Genomic DNA, 15,840 nt, shown 5'->3' on the forward strand with positions numbered 1-15,840 from the left:
TATTAATTTCCTTACACAAATGTCTAAATGCTGCTTCAAATCCTGATCCCAATATAAATTGTTTTCCCGCAGCACACATGTCGACTTGTCTTGGAAAACTTTGCTTTCACTAATAACATTAATGATGGATCTGTTTTATCAACAAGCCATGATATTGTTATAGTAAGTAAACATCCAACATATAGGAAGCTAAAATAAAAGCAAACAAGTCAGCCTTTGGAGTTTGAATATTTACCTGTGTATTTCCAACTGTGACATATTTTCTGTGTTTTTAAAGTAGAAATACTCAATGGTTTGATTTATTTTGATATGGCTTATTTGTTAATTGTATCTTGAACCAACACGAACAAAAATCTACATTTAAAGAATATGATTTGTAGTGTTGTGTGGCTCTTCTTTCCAGAAACAACCCCCTGGCAAAAGCCCATCTACACCCCTTTACAGAGCCTTTATTATTTATTACGACACAATAAATAAAAGATATGGCCAATGCTGCAGGAATTAGAAGTTTTATTTTGGTATGACCGATCCAAATTGTCTTATTGGTGCAGCATGATTGGTGTTCAGAAATCTAGGCTTTTATTTTGCGGTCAAATGAATCTCTCTTCCGGCCATATTAAGGGAAATGTGACATCTTGACCCACCTAGGCTTGGCGTAGCCGGCCGTGACTTCCGTAATGTAATCTCTCATTGTGCGCGGACTCCGCCCCTTCTACGTCAGGTGTTCCAGCAGGTGGATGAAACATTGATGAGGAGGTGCAGCAGGCAGAGTAATACAAATACCACTGCAGTATGCAGAACAGTACTGTGCAACACAGGGAGTGGCTTTATGAAAACAGCCGCACCGCCCAATATTATTTGAGAAAAGTACCAAGTGTGACAAAAACATAACTCCAGTGACAGAACTGCCTGAGAAAGCTGCGAGATAACAAGATTTTCAATTAAAAAAATAGCTACTCACATGGACGATTAGTGAAAACATTTCAGAAATATTGGATTTTTTTATAATGAGCTTTCTGTTCACGTCCAGGATGTGGCGGCTTTTTTCTGAGGCCGCTAGTTTTCCCAGAAAAGCTGTGGGGCTTCATATTCAAAGGACCCATTTACAAGGAAAAATAGCTTAGAGGACTTAATACGCATAATCACCACGTAATTAACGCTCAATAGTGACAAATATTTCCTCTCCAAAGCTGATCTGCCTTGTCTGAATGAATAATAAATAAATAGGATTACACACACACATAAGTTATGAGTCTAATGAGAATAAAAACAATTAAACCATCTGGAAAAATTCATTTTAGTGTTACTATAGTGAGGTTATAATATCAACACATACAGCTTGAACAATTCATACAACTTGCATATTAAAAATATTTTCCCTCTGCCTCCAGGTACAGAAACAGTGCATGATAAACAAGTGGACAAAGGTTTAAATTCTAACGTGAAAATAAACAAAACTGTGGTTCATCATTTCAGTGTTTCATAAGTTCAGCGTCAGCCATCTTTCATTTCAAACACACTTGTTCCCAAAGACCAAACACTGTAACAACGGCAGTCAGGATTAAGGCAGGTCAAAGACAGAGCGGGAAAGTCCAGTGTTGAAGAACAAACAGAGTGTTTACGCTAATGTTTCTGGGATTCGTCCTCATGTGTGTTTCTCACTGAGTGAGTGTAAGGCATTGTCTTTATGCTCATGTTCATCAGCACTCCGTCTGAGGGCTTTATCCATCTTCAGCCTCTCCGTCTGTCTTTTGAGGTGCAGGAGGCTCCGGGTTCTCCTCCATGACCGGGTAGACAACTGAGCAGAGCTTTTGGCAGAGATGAGTAATTTTACCTGAAACAGTTGGAAAAGAGAAGGGAAATATTTTGACATTAGAGTCAATGGTTCATACATGTGAATTCTTAATTTCAAAAAGACTAATACACAATTTTAAATAATTACTAATAAATGGTGTATCAAACTGGGCCTCTACTAAAAACACTATTTTTACCCGGGGGAGTGCGTTATATTCTGCAACACACTGTTGTATTACTGACGCATGTTCTGGTCAGCTCATATTGGTGTAGTTAGCATTTTTTGTATAACCTAAAAAGTTGTTTACAAACCTTAACCAGTGCCTTAATCCCAAGATCACGCCTAAACATAACTTAGAACAGGGATGTTTTTGTCTTTTGTTGGGATCTTGTGATTGACTTATAACAAGACTAGGTCAAAACCTAGTATGTGGCTGACCGCATCAGGTCAATGTGCGCTTTTGTGGGCAATGTGTTACTTCTTTAATTTGAACGATTATGTAATCTCTATTTACAGACTCTACATAGAAATGTAGAATCTGCAGGCAGGGACGTGGATATTAGGGATGGCAAGTGTTCTGGTTTGTAGTACACTAGTAGCTGCGGCATATGCAGGAAAAACAGCTCAGAGAGCAAAAGCAGGCGGAACGTAATGCGCCGTAACGACATCCTGACTCCCAACAGCATCATCTTACGATGATTTAACGTAATAATCTCTTTAAAAAGACAACTGCTTGCCAACAGCTAACAATCCGTTCTAGATCTAAAATTGTACTGGAGACAAACTCCCTCGATGCGGTGTCACAAAAGGCCTTCAGAAATGATGGCTCCGACCTCCGTTCAACAAACTAGCATTTTAAAAGTGGTTTTCCTCTCCTCTTGAGGACAGACCTGACAAAGCTTCATTATACTTTTTACTAATGTGCATCATGATGTTGAAATTTCAGCAAAGGTAAGACCTGTTAATTAAAGTAAATCACAAGACAAAAAACGGTTTATTTTTCTGTAAACAACGCAGCACGCGGTCTTGACTTGAAGTCAATTATCATTAACCGCTGGCTACAGGCCCGGCATGTTTACCGTCGCCCCAGTGGTGATACAGTCGTTAGACTGTAGCCGATGGGAACCGAGATGGACCTTTATGTTAAATAAGTCATCGTTTCATTGTTTTTGGAAATTTTGAACTGTCCAATTAAGAAAGGTGATCCTTATTGATCCCCAGAGGGGAAATTCGGGTGAATTACAAGTGAAGCAGAGTCGCCCTTTGATCATTTCAAATCCAGCTAAACTCAACATCCATGTATTTTAACCCCTGCTTTTAATCGTGAACAGGTTACTTACCAATAGTAACATCAAAACACTTTGGCTTGTTTTCCCAGTAGACTCCCAGGAAATACACAGGGACACCCGTCATCATGATGGCCAAACCGATACCGCAGACGACGGGCTCAGAGTAGAGAGAAAAGATCAGCAGGAAGGCCCAGAACAGCAGGTAGATCACTGGCCAGACTAGGCTCACCTGGAGGAAGAGGGGACGGTCAGTGATGTAATTATGTCATGGCATGTTGGGTCTCCATGCAGTTGCTCCACCTGTGTCTTTACCTTTATGGGTCGATACAGGTTGGGCTCTTTGATGCGCAGCACAATCTGACCAGCGACAGTGACGCCGTAGAATAGGTAGTTGATAAAACCCACGTAGTTTATGAGGGTGTAAATGTCACTGGTGCACAACATCAGCAGAGTGGAGATCAACTAAATGTGACGAGAGAGGAGAAAGTTATAATTTCTGTATGAGAGGCCACACAAGGTACCACAAGCAGAGGTGTGTGTTTCTGTCAGGACTCACTGTAAACAGTAAGGCTGGGATGGGAGTGCAGCGATTGACGTGAATCATGGCAAGCAGACGAGGGAGATGGCCTTCTCTCGCTCCAGCGAAAAATAGCCTGAGAGACAAACCGAGGACAGTTTAAGTCATGAGAGCAGAGCCATCTGGTGCATGCTCGCCGTGTGCACTCGCCAGCTGAGAGAGCAGCTCAGGAAACACACAGGTCAGGTGGTTATGGAAGCACGAAGGCAGAGAAAAGGCTGCAGAAGTGAACACTGCAGGGGGAAAAATAGAATAAAAAAGGACTGGGATGTGTTATTGGTCAAGTGGGATGATCTTTGCATGTTCAATTCAAGCTCTCTCCTTTCAATCTGACATCCAGTTTGTAGCCCCAGAGAAGAGCATTAACCAAGCTATTCCTGTTGAACTGATTTTCACCCTGCTCACCCAGGTACATCTACAGGTGTGGGCTAAAATATCAGCATTAGAATAACAATCAACTAAAAACACACAAGCACAGCAGCCACAGAAGCTCGAGTGACAATTAAGGGAGGACAGAGACACGGACAGGGGGAGACAAACTGACCGCGACGACGTGAAGAGGGAGCCATTGACCCCCCCGAAGGTGGAGAGCGCCACAGATATGGGCATGATCCATGACATTACTCCTAGCAATTTCTCTCCAAATGTCTGGGAGAAATATGAGGAGTAGAGAGAGAAGAGGAGGAGAAAACACGTTGAAACGCACATTTAAATAACAGCGACTGACCAGGACATAAATGGAGTGCAATACGTTGACAGACGAAGCATGCGTCAGATCTGTGTGGTTACTCTAAATGGCTGCTGCTGCAAAACGCAACTACTCCATTTGAATTTGATTACAGACAACAATAATCCTCCAACTACATGCGTAACCACACACACATTCAGATTTGATTTATGTGGGTCTGTTTTCTCACCACTGCCACAGCATTAGAGGCCAGCAGCTCCTGCGGGCTCATGGCGGTGACGTAGGCCACGTTGGCAAACACGTAAACAAAGGTGACCACGGGGATAGAGATGAAGATTGCACGTGGTAGATTCCTGGAAGGACGAAGAGCAAAACCACAGTTTACGGTATATGAATGTTTTCTGTGACGGAAGTTTATATAGAAAGATATCCCTAAGCTCTGGTTCAACATGTTTTTATAATGGTTTATTTGAAGAAAAGGGACAACGTACATTAATCAGCATTCAAACAAAATGGAAATGCACCAGAGTTAGCTAACAGGCTAGCTTTCATCGGTAGTCACTTTTTCTAGATGTTATTGGCATCCTAAAACAACAGAAACAATTCAAACAACAAAAACAATTCAACAAAAATGTAAAAGATTGGGCTACATAGTCATAATCAAATAAACAAATGCAAATGGATGGTGTGATCCACTTGTGGCGTCCCTCAGGGATCCATTTGAGGACCCCAATTGTTCCCCACACATCTAAAGTGGTTACAGTGTCATCCTCCATCTTATCGCTCCACTAGCTTTCTCTTTCATATAAAGTTTTTTCTAACTTTTTCAAAGACGAACACTACACACTTTTTCTTTTTACATAATTTACATTCAAGTTTTCTCAATTGAAACCAAATTCCATGATATTTACTGCCACAAAAGCTGTGGTACATTGCTTTAATATTGGTAATTATTCTCTGCGTTTGTTCTCATCTATAAAAGGTTTTGGTGTTTTATTCTATTGGCCCATCAAAATGTAAAAACTCTCTGGTGAAAGTCAAGGGTTTAACCTTGTAAACATCTTCATGTACTACAAGACATATCAGGGACGATATAAGCAGAAGGTAACAAAGTTATATTGGCAGAGTTAAAGGTGGTGTTGCACTGAACTAAATTATATTGAGGTGTTTTTAATTTTAAGTCCTTATTATTCACATATGAGGGGGGCAAAACATTGGAAACGCATCTGAATATAGGCTAATACAGTTCAGCACAACACTATCACTATCAATGACCTTAGTGCCAAAACAGAATTGTGTTAACGCCTTCATGACAGTGTGAGAACTGAACACTTCAGGCATCATAAACGCAGAGTTTATGGCACAGCAGTTTTATTAGTTGGCATTAGGATAAACAGCTGTACCCAAGAAAGTTAACATGTATCGAGTGTATGTGTGTATCTAAGTCTGTGTGTAGGCATGTTGTACAATTAATGGATTCATGGACAAACATACTAATATGTTTTAGCTGTTTAATTGCTGTTAATTAGTCATCTTTAAATTATTTTCATGTCTTTAAAAGCCTTACATTTCCTTTCCCAATTTCCTTTTATTTCATACATTCTCTGCAGAAATGCGAATGTTACCTGTACGGGTCAACCAACTCCTCTGTGACGTAGTTGAGAAAGTTCCAGCCTCCGTAAGCGAAGGAGCCTTGCAGGAAGGACAGAGCTATCAGACCCACCTCGTACTCTCTGAAGGTCGCGAAGGCGTGGACTGGCTCCAACCAGTAATAGTGGCCTGTGGAGCAAATTCACATTTCATTGGAAAGAAGTTCTGACTTTATGTTCAACACTTCTAACCCCACAGCCTGAGCGGCAGAGGGCATCAGACACAAAGTAAGCGGCATTTAAAAAGGTCTTTGGTTTGACACCATGTTCTACACAGTTTAAAAGATTGTGAAAGATTTGTACTCAGAGAGGTCGGGTGCTTTGTGTCTTTAATGCTTTGTATTAGTCAACTCCTCTGCAAAGATGCAGTCCCTAATGTTTGAGAGTTTAGCACACTTACTTCTCTCATAAACATCACACCAAGGTCTGGACATATAAAGAGCTTGGATCTCCAGCCTCCATGCTACATATAATATGATATGAGGGGGCTAAGTCTCATGAATAAGTGTGCTCATGGGGCCTGGCAGTGTGTCTGTGTGTGGGTGGGTGCGTGTGGATTACGAGTGGGATGCAGAGCTATGAGGGACTCTAATCCCTCTTCCACATTGGGATCATAAATCCAATGAGAGGCACAAGATGACTTCTGTATATCGTGATGTAACTAAAGCGCTGCCACTTTAAAAACAGCTTCTATCTATTTTTGCACCACGCATAAAGATAATGATTTCCAAAATGGGGTTCAGGAAAATGTATAGGCCATGAGATGATCGACAAAACAAGAGAGGGAGGAGTTCCTACCTTTGCATATCTGGACAAAACCCATGATGATGATGAGGCCCAAGGCCAAAAGCTTGCCAGCAGTGAAGACATCTTGGACACACGTGGCCCAGCGCACACTGTGGCAGTTCACCCATGTCAACAGCACTAAAAAGGACAGCAGGAGAAATGTTAGAATGATAATTGGTTTATCTCTGGGCTGTTTATAGGATACTATTGCCTCATATTTATAATACATAAATTATATTACTACAAATAAAATGATGCAATCTAGAATTGTGAAAGAGCTCATGCAATTTGAGCGTTGGTAAAAGCGGCAAAATATTTCCTAATTTCCCTTTCAGCTCTTCTACATTGTGATCTTTTTAATATACTAAAGCCATGGTTCTCAACTGGTGGGTCAGGACCCAAAAGTGGGTCGTGGAAAAGTGTGCTTGAAAAAAAAAAAGAGCCCTATAGAAGTTGCATTTATGAGACACTTTTTTTTTTTAGTTCATTCCTGTTGAAAAAAAAGGGACGGAGTATTTTTCTTTCATGGCGACCTGCAGGTCATTTTGGTTGACCTTTACACTGTTGTGTTTTCTGAAGCTGACATACTCTGATGTTCCGTTCCATCTCGGGTCCAAACTGTCAGATTTTTCATTAAATTAATTTGAGTAGTTGAGACATTTCAGAAGTTTGGGTCGTGATTTGTCATTAAAGAGGAGGCGGTGGGTCCTGAGGTTAGACCGGTTGAGAACCACTGATCCAAAGAACCCTAGTTTGAGTTCAAAATAAAATATATCAGAAACAACCCTAAAAAATGCATTATTTTGCTAAGTTATTATTTGGTTGTATCCTGATGGATTAAGATGCAGAATAAACTGGATTTGTTTAGTTTAACTTTTGAAGGGGATTCGGATTTTTAAACATGCAACTAAACTCCCGCACACTGTTCAACTAGCAGAAAATACATTTAATTGCTTGTAAAGTTTCGATGCTCGACCTTCATCGGGCAAAACTTAACTTGCACTTAACTTGCTTTGATTTTTTTCCTCTCTTACACACCTGTCCCATGAAACAGATGAGCGAAGTTAAGTGAAACTGAACTTAACTGAAAAAAAGGTTTATGTACCTTTACGACATACTGTGAAATAAAAATCTTCAAACAATAAACATTTAAAAAGACAGGATCTAATTTTTAGTCACTCAAAGGGAAAATGAATGAGTACTTAGGGAGCTCTTTGTGCACCCCACCTGTCCTGTAGGTAATAATTTCTCTCCTTCCTAAATATTCGTTTTGCCTTATGCTGTTTTCACAGTATAATTTATACATTTGTCTAATTCAATAAACAGCACAGCACTTTTCTTTTAGAATGACTCATCCTCAGGACCAGGAGGTGTGAGCTAAGACATGTCACACTGAACAGAAAGAAAAGGAAAGCTTGTCCTCTGGTGTCCAACTAGTGTGCAGAAAATTACACCTTAAGTTTAGTAGGTTACAACTCGGGGCTACTGCAGGAGATTATGGGTTGTTATAATATAAAGCATTCTAATTAAATTTCTAACTTTGGGTTTGGCGCTGGCCTTGTCCATCCAAGGTGGCAGACTTCCAGCTCTTCCACTGGAAAAGAAAAGGAACTTTTTTTAAAGGCTGTATAGTTGCACAGCCTCGTTCGCTTCCAACACATTTTAACCAACTATTAAAGACCCCTCGCAGTGAAAGTCAAGTGTTTAACCTTGTCAACATCTCCATGTGGTGTTCTTCATGTGCTACAAGACATATCAGGGACAACATCAGCAGTCATCTCCATGGCTGGGCCTGTCTGCTTTTAAACTGCAGTGTACCAAGGACAGGCTGAACAACACGTTTTCAGATTGGCAGGTTTGAGACGTCACAAACCTAAGGAGCCAATCCCGTTAAAGGACATTATGTGTAACCTGTGGCAACCACTCGGTGATGTGCGAGCCAGCTGTAACAGTCATCTTAATTTTTGCAAACTCACTACTGACTACTAACGTTAGCGTTACTACTACTAATTACTACATTTCAAACTAGCATCAACAAGTTGCCACTAAACGATGGCAGAGACGTGTTTTGTTTTCGTGACGGAAGGGGCGGTTGGATAGTTGTATAGTGGACAGGGACTATGCAGATTAGGGAATATTTATTGAAGGAGGAGGAGGAGATGCCTTGGGAGGATTTTTACAAGGTAATTAAATGTATTTTACAGAAAAAACATAGGCACAATTTATTATTTCATGCAGAGCATTTTAAATGTCTTAAAACAGGACTGGAGCTGCTCTTTAAATCTGCTGCCTATAAGAGTTGAGTGTCTATCTCTTATAAAGTATAAAAGAAAAATGGAAGAAAGAAGACTTTAAAGAAGATGATCCTGACATTCTCCATATTTGAAATCATTCTTCAAACTGGGTTTACTTCACTGCTGCATGGCCTCTATCCGTTAATGCATTAACCTTAACAAACAACCATTTAATCTTTTTAGTGTATGACTCACGCAGGCAGACCGCAGCCAGCAGCCGGAGGCCGTTCTCTGGAGGGAGGCAGGAGGGGAAGAGGGGCTGCAGGACGTAGTTTGAAAAGGTGAGAGCGATCACAGCCTGGTTAGTGGGATAGATCACCAACACCGCGATCCACAGCCGCAGGAAGCTGAGGACAACAGAGACAACAGACTTGTGACACACAACAATGACACATAAACAACAGCGTGTGAGAACACTATCCATCATTACAGCTAAATGTAATTAAAAACAATGTCTGTTAAGCATATTAGGTAAGTACATTATAGTAATGCACTGGAGCATTGTTGTTAAAGACAAGAGGAGAGACTGAAAGTGGGTCAGCGACAGTCTGGGATGCTGGGAATACAAAACTACATTAATAGAGGCTTTAATTACACCGTGAGGATGGAGGAGGAGGAGGAGGAGGAGGAGGGGGAGGGGGAGGAGGGAGGGGGCGGAGGTTTACTGCAAATTCTTTTAATTACAAAAGACTCGCTATAACCTATTGTACATTTTTAGAGTGCTTTTATGCATCATTTGACAAAATGCTGCATGAACAATGGACTGGAACAAAACCTTTTTTAAATACAGAAATCCATGTAAAGTCCATTTGTGGGTATTATTATGTGATTTTACTGTTGTTTCAAAAGGATTCTCTGAGGTTTCTGTTGATGGAAAAAAATCTTTTCTGACAGCCAGGACTCTTAAAGGGCCAGTTCGCAGATTTTTAACCTCAGTCCTATCATGCTATTATGGGGAGTTAAAAAATGCAGTTTCGCTCTGTGCCTTTGGAGGACGTTATCCACTTCTCAATGGGCCCTGGAAAACCTCCGCCAGGGTACGTAAAACGCGTCATCTGGCGGAGGTCAGGGAGCTTGCTAAACTCCACTTACTCAATCTAGGACGCCCGCCTCCGATGTCATGTCTAGTTCAAAATAGTCAGGTTTGAAATGTAGACTGCAGACCAGAAGATTTTTTAGACGATCCATCGGTATATTCTCGTCGTATTTCAGATTCTGTGCCGCTCTGAGCCATCGCCTGCAGTGAAAGCGGAAGTATTTCACTGTAGTGTCTCTCGCTGGGCTGTTCCTTTCAGAGGGAGGGGCGCAATGCATGCTGGGTGTTGAAGGAATGTAGAATGGGAGAAACCACAAGCCATTTGTACAACTTTCTCCACAGCTATGCCGCCAATTTAAAATATTATTGCTTCTATCTTTTACAGAGAACACCAGCTTTGACTGACAGTGGCTTTTTCCAGGGGAGAATTCCTCCTTTAATTTGATGTTGATGATGTCCTGGAAGAACTAGAGGCTATTCTAGCTTTGATATTTGTCTCCACCTTGACTTGTTTTGCAACAACTACAAGTGTAAATTGTTATGCCAAAAATGTAAGTGCAAGATGTATAATGGCTCAACAGCATCTCTATTTTTACAAAAACTTTAAATGTGGACAGCGCTATAATGACTCTGTTTTACAAGACCTTCACTCAGAGTGTACTGACTGTTTGTATTTTGTTTTGGGGGGAATAATTAATTGTAGAAAACATGAACCAACTGGACAGGGCTTGTAAACTGGATGGCAAGATAACTGGGGAACTAATGTGCAGGGCTGAACAATTTATCAAAATCACAATACAGCCTATTCTCAACTCGCAATATTTGTTAAAGGTAAAATCTGTGTCAAAATACCATTTTAATTTAAATATTGTGCTGCAGAGATGTTCTGGCAGAAACATCATACAGACGTGTCATTCCCTTTAATATCGCATTATATCGAAATTGCAAAAAAAGTTAAAATAATTGCAATGAAGATATTTTTTCAAGATAGTTCAGCCCTAATTTGTAGTGGTGCTTAAATGACGGATACCAGTACACCTTGAATTTAGCTCACAGGATCATAGCAGACCCACTGCACCCTCTCATGTCCAAAAAGCACCATTTTCTTCAGGGAAACGATACAAAACGCCCAGCATGTGGACTGAAAGAGGCAGCACATTTGTGATATCAAAGCTTGTTGAGCAGCTGATTGCTGCAAGGGGCAGTGGGGAATTCTGCACTTTCTTAAACTTGGCACTTGATATACTTCACAGGTCACCAGATGATGCTTTTGATGGATTTCTGACGTTTATGTTTTACTTATTGTATATGCAGTCATGTAAGATTGTTGATGTCTATAATGCCCTTGGCACAAGGAAAATTCCACCTGGGGCAATAAAGGTTTCATACACTGATCAAAAATATAAACGCAACACTTTTGTTTTTGCTCCCATTTTTCATGAGCTGAACTCAAAGATCCAAGACTTTTTTAGGCCTATTTCTCTCAAATATTGTTCACAAATGTGTCTAAATCTGTGTTAGTGAGCACTTCTTCTTTGCCGAGATAATCCATCCACCTCCCAGGTGTGGCATATCAAGGTGCTGATTAGACAGCATGATTATTGCACAGGTGTGCCTTAGGCTGGCCACAATAAATATATTGAGAGAGCTGGCCAATCAGAAGACTGTGGACTTGTAGGGGCGGGGTTTCTTAAAGGGACAGAGCTGACTGAGTCATTTCAGGCAGAGGCTGTATGAGGGCCTGCACAGAGCACCAGTGTGACTGTAAATTATGCTAAGCTACTCCACAGGTATCCCAGACTGAAATATGAAGCTTGAAATGAGCTTTATGCCCCCCCCTTTAATGTTATCGTCATGATGAGACTGATCTAATTTTCTCTCACCCAGCCAGCCCTCCAAAGATGTCCTTCACATACGAGTAGTCTCCTCCTGACTTTGGGATGGTGACGCCCAACTCTGCATAGCACAGAGCACCGATGGCTGTGATAGCTCCTGTGGTGACCCACACAATGATGGCCACACCCACTGAGCTGGCGTTCTCCAGGACCCCCTTAGGACTCACAAAAATCCCTGATCCTATGATGTTGCCTAAGTGAGATAAAAACAGAACAAATTAAGAAAAAAGAAAGCATGTGAATACAATGAAACACAGTAAGTCACCCATCTTCTGTATAAAGCAGGATCACATGGCAGATAAAACCAGCTCAAAGCCACTGGAACAGATTCCTGGCATAAAGGGAAGGACACAATTTCCTGTTACATGGTGCCCTATTTCCTGAAGTATTCATATCTTACAGTTTCATGTAGATATGCTGGTCTGCCCCTGTGAGAAAACTGAGGGCTTCTGTAGAGTCTCGTTGGAGTGGATAAAGGCAAAGTAAAACTACAATTTGACATGCAGTAAAGTTGTGTTTTCCTTTTGATATTTGAAGTGTTTGAAAGCAGTGCAAGACCTTTACAGCGGTTACAGCTATGGTGTAGCTTGTACTTTTCTTTCCCTTTCCTTTTTAAGGAGAAAAGATGTTTGATGCGTCTTTTTTAAGGCCTGAAGAGGTGGCAGAATGAGTTCATATGCTGCGTCTGCTGGGATACGAAAGCAACGTTTCAAAGCAGTTACAGTTTGTTGTCCAGTGTGAAGATTTAAGTGGCTGTGAAAATGTGGGGAAATGAGGAAGAGCTTGTTTAACTTGCTGCTGGAGGAAGTCTGAACAAAAGACACTGAACTATTACAGAAGACGGCAGCAGATGGTTGTATGGACTGACTAAGCTTGTGACTAAAAGCCATTATGAGACAGTGACATGAAGGCCAGGGACAGAGATGGTCACAAAGTCTCTTTTTTCATCAATTTAATTCATTTTGTTATTTTTTGAATGTAAAGTTTCATAAGGATTGTTTTTACCATAAATAAATATAAGCATTTATGCTTCAGATCATCACTGCAGCTTAATCCCAGTATCTGCCCCCTTACACAACAGCATAGTATGAGCTCTGTTTGCCAAAATGGGGCCCCATTTACAACAGACATTGGCACGACTGCCACAATACAGCAAGATGTCTTTATGTTATAATATTTTTAGCTCTCACTTCTCCATAATAATCTTTTATCATACCACCCAACACAGAAAACCAGACTACAGCTGCTACTTTCTAACGTTGCAGTGACCACGCAGCAGCCATGTTTCGTATGACAAATGATGATGAATAGGCAGTTTCAATAATGGTGGACACCCCGCCATTAGTGGGATTGCTTTTTCATCGACGTCTTTCCCCCCCCCCCCGTATGTGTGGGAGGTAGACGAGGGCTGAGGCAGCCAACTGTTCCCTGGAAACATGACAGAGGATGAAAGAGCATGTGCAAGATGTATGATGCTGGGGAGTGCACTGAAGATGCAATGTAAGCAAGAAAGAGATTTCAGTAAGTAAGGCTCAACCACTCTGAGCTTAATTGCAATTGGCTGATAAGTGATTGCAGCTTGATTCAGTCATCATTTCTTTACATAAGTGGAAAAAAGTGCTTCAATGTCTTCATCAAAGTATTTTAAATGTGTGCTGTAAAATAGAAATATCAGTGGGCAGCTGGAATATACATAGATCTGGACCTCATTAAGACAAAGTGTCTTCTGAAACAAACTATTAACCTCCAGTATAGTGACCTCCAAGTGTGATCAATATTTTTTGTAGTTTTGATTATTTTGTTGCCACTTTTTATCCAATATCACACTGTATGTTGTATAAGGAGCTGCTGGACAGGGCCCTTTTAAAGCTGCTGTGAGGAACTTTTCGGTTTGTGTGACAAAGCCGTGCCTCTTATCTCTTTGCTGATTTTGTCCTGTACGTGCTTAAGTGGTGGTTTTTAACAAAAAATCTCATCCTGCTTTCTTTAACAGTCACATGTATCACTTGCGTGTAAACAAAGGCGTGCAGCTAATCGCATCGTCTGACACCTATCCCGGTTTCAGGGATTAAAAATAACTATATAGAAATAATCTGGTCTGGTTTGCTTTGGTAGGTCATATAGAGTCAGAATGAATTTCAGTCTGTTTCATAACCAGCAAAAAACTCCTCACAGGAGCTTTGAAATACTTCGAAAAAGGTGGTTCAATTTCTCAGATAAAATACTTTAAATATGTGCTTTAAAATGGAAATTATTGAGGGCGCAGCTGGAATAAAGATTTAGAACACCATAACTCCAAATGAAAGTCTTCTGAAACCAACTGTTAACCACCAGCATAGTGACCTCCAAGTTAGATTAATATTTTTTGTATTTTTGATTATTTTGTTGCCACTTTCTACACAATAACACACTAAATGATGAATAAGGAGCTGCTGGACAGGGCCCTCTTAAGTTATTAGGGTGTGGTTAAAGGCGAACTAGTTTTGAAAGAAGCCTTTTAGGCTTAAAGATAAGATAGGTATTTAAGATAAGATATTTAATTCCAACAAATACTTCAATAAAATAAATAATGAAATAAAGCCTGACAGTGAAAGTAGCCCACTGATGATGCAGAAAAAAGCCAACTCTACAGTTGTATGATATAGATTAACTTACCAACAGACCTACAGTTGCGTTAAGGGAATAGCCACATAGATGGACTCACCAATTATAATGCCACAGGCGCTGACTAGGCCGATCTGTTTCTTCAGAGCTACCCCGGAGCCTCCTGCATCCTTCCCCGCACCAGACTGAGGGTCTAGGGGCTCCGACTGACCTCCACCCCCGCTGCTGCTGCTGCTGCTCCTCTTCTTCGGACCCTCCGTCATGCTGAAGCACAGTCTTGTGTGTTCCCCTCTTTAAAAAGGTCCGGGTGCCTGGGGCAGTGCCTCCCTACCAAGCCTACAAGGACATGAATGAAGCATTAAGGCTGAATTGTTTTCTATAAAGTTGAACAGCTCTGCAGTTTTTCCCAGACAGATTTGCTGAGTAATTTCCGTCCTGCCCTTTAAATGTGAAGGCATTGGTTTCCATCTTTAGTTTGCAACAGTGGTGCTAAATTTAGAAACCACATCCCAGCATTAATAATTCAGAGGGCTAAACGATGAACGCCAGGCGGCCACTTTAACTTAAATGTTTAGGCTACTACAGACCACTAACAAGCTCTTAAACAATTTCAGTTTGTTAGGCCCCTAATGTAAGCTGAAAGTAGCAGGTAAATGTTCAAAAATAAAGTTCAAAATCACTGGTTTAACAGCTCGCCACGGGACCACCTCGAGCTTTTTCCCCGTTTAACAAACAAGCCTGCTGGAATTTGCAATTAACCAATCAGCACCAAGCTCGTGCTCTTTGTTTCTTTGTTTAAACCTTAAAAAAACGAACTCTTAAAGTGCTGACCCACCTTTACAGCAGCTCCTTCGACCTGAAAAACACCTGAAAGCTTCGCGTTAAGTGACAGACTTCATGTTGAGCATTATTCTTGTCGGCTGGCCGTGATGAGGAGTGGGGTAACAAAAGACTTCCAGCTGACAGACTCGATAAATAGAAAAGCTGGTTGTTTTAAACCAATCAGGGAAGCTTGAATTGTCAACACGTCTTAGGCTCCGCCCACCATAGTTTTTCCCCCATTGTCAAAATATCCAACCTGAATAAAGGCCTGCAGCCCAGCCTTTTAAACGAACAAAATAAGCATAAATTGAGCTTTATTATGTTTTTTTGTTACTTTTTAATGTCAAAATTTTGTATTTGTATGTACAGCTTACGCCTTTATTTTCCTATGTGCCATTCAAATAA

The 15,840-nt window shown here is 40.8% G+C and overlaps 1 protein-coding gene across 1 annotated transcript; it reads right to left on the minus strand.

Moving 5' to 3' along the window:
• Positions 1 to 1,307: 1,307 nt before the first annotated feature.
• slc7a8b (solute carrier family 7 member 8b) lies at positions 1,308 to 15,538 on the minus strand. The gene is made up of 12 exons (XM_069684240.1): positions 15,449 to 15,538; positions 14,714 to 14,949; positions 11,998 to 12,202; positions 9,274 to 9,425; positions 6,797 to 6,922; positions 5,975 to 6,128; positions 4,579 to 4,702; positions 4,206 to 4,309; positions 3,641 to 3,737; positions 3,397 to 3,546; positions 3,136 to 3,313; positions 1,308 to 1,834 (listed from the first exon to the last, which is right to left on the minus strand). Exons 2-12 carry the CDS (start codon positions 14,874 to 14,876, stop codon positions 1,722 to 1,724), a joined length of 1,566 nt encoding a protein of 521 aa, XP_069540341.1. The 5' UTR covers positions 14,877 to 14,949; positions 15,449 to 15,538; the 3' UTR covers positions 1,308 to 1,721.
• Between the last annotated feature and the right edge of the window lie 302 nt (positions 15,539 to 15,840).

This window comes from Semicossyphus pulcher, unplaced genomic scaffold (assembly GCF_022749685.1).
Source record: "Semicossyphus pulcher isolate SPU_LCO1_2020_fin unplaced genomic scaffold, fSemPul1.0.p SCAF_7, whole genome shotgun sequence".
Taxonomy (NCBI): domain Eukaryota; kingdom Metazoa; phylum Chordata; class Actinopteri; order Labriformes; family Labridae; genus Semicossyphus; species Semicossyphus pulcher.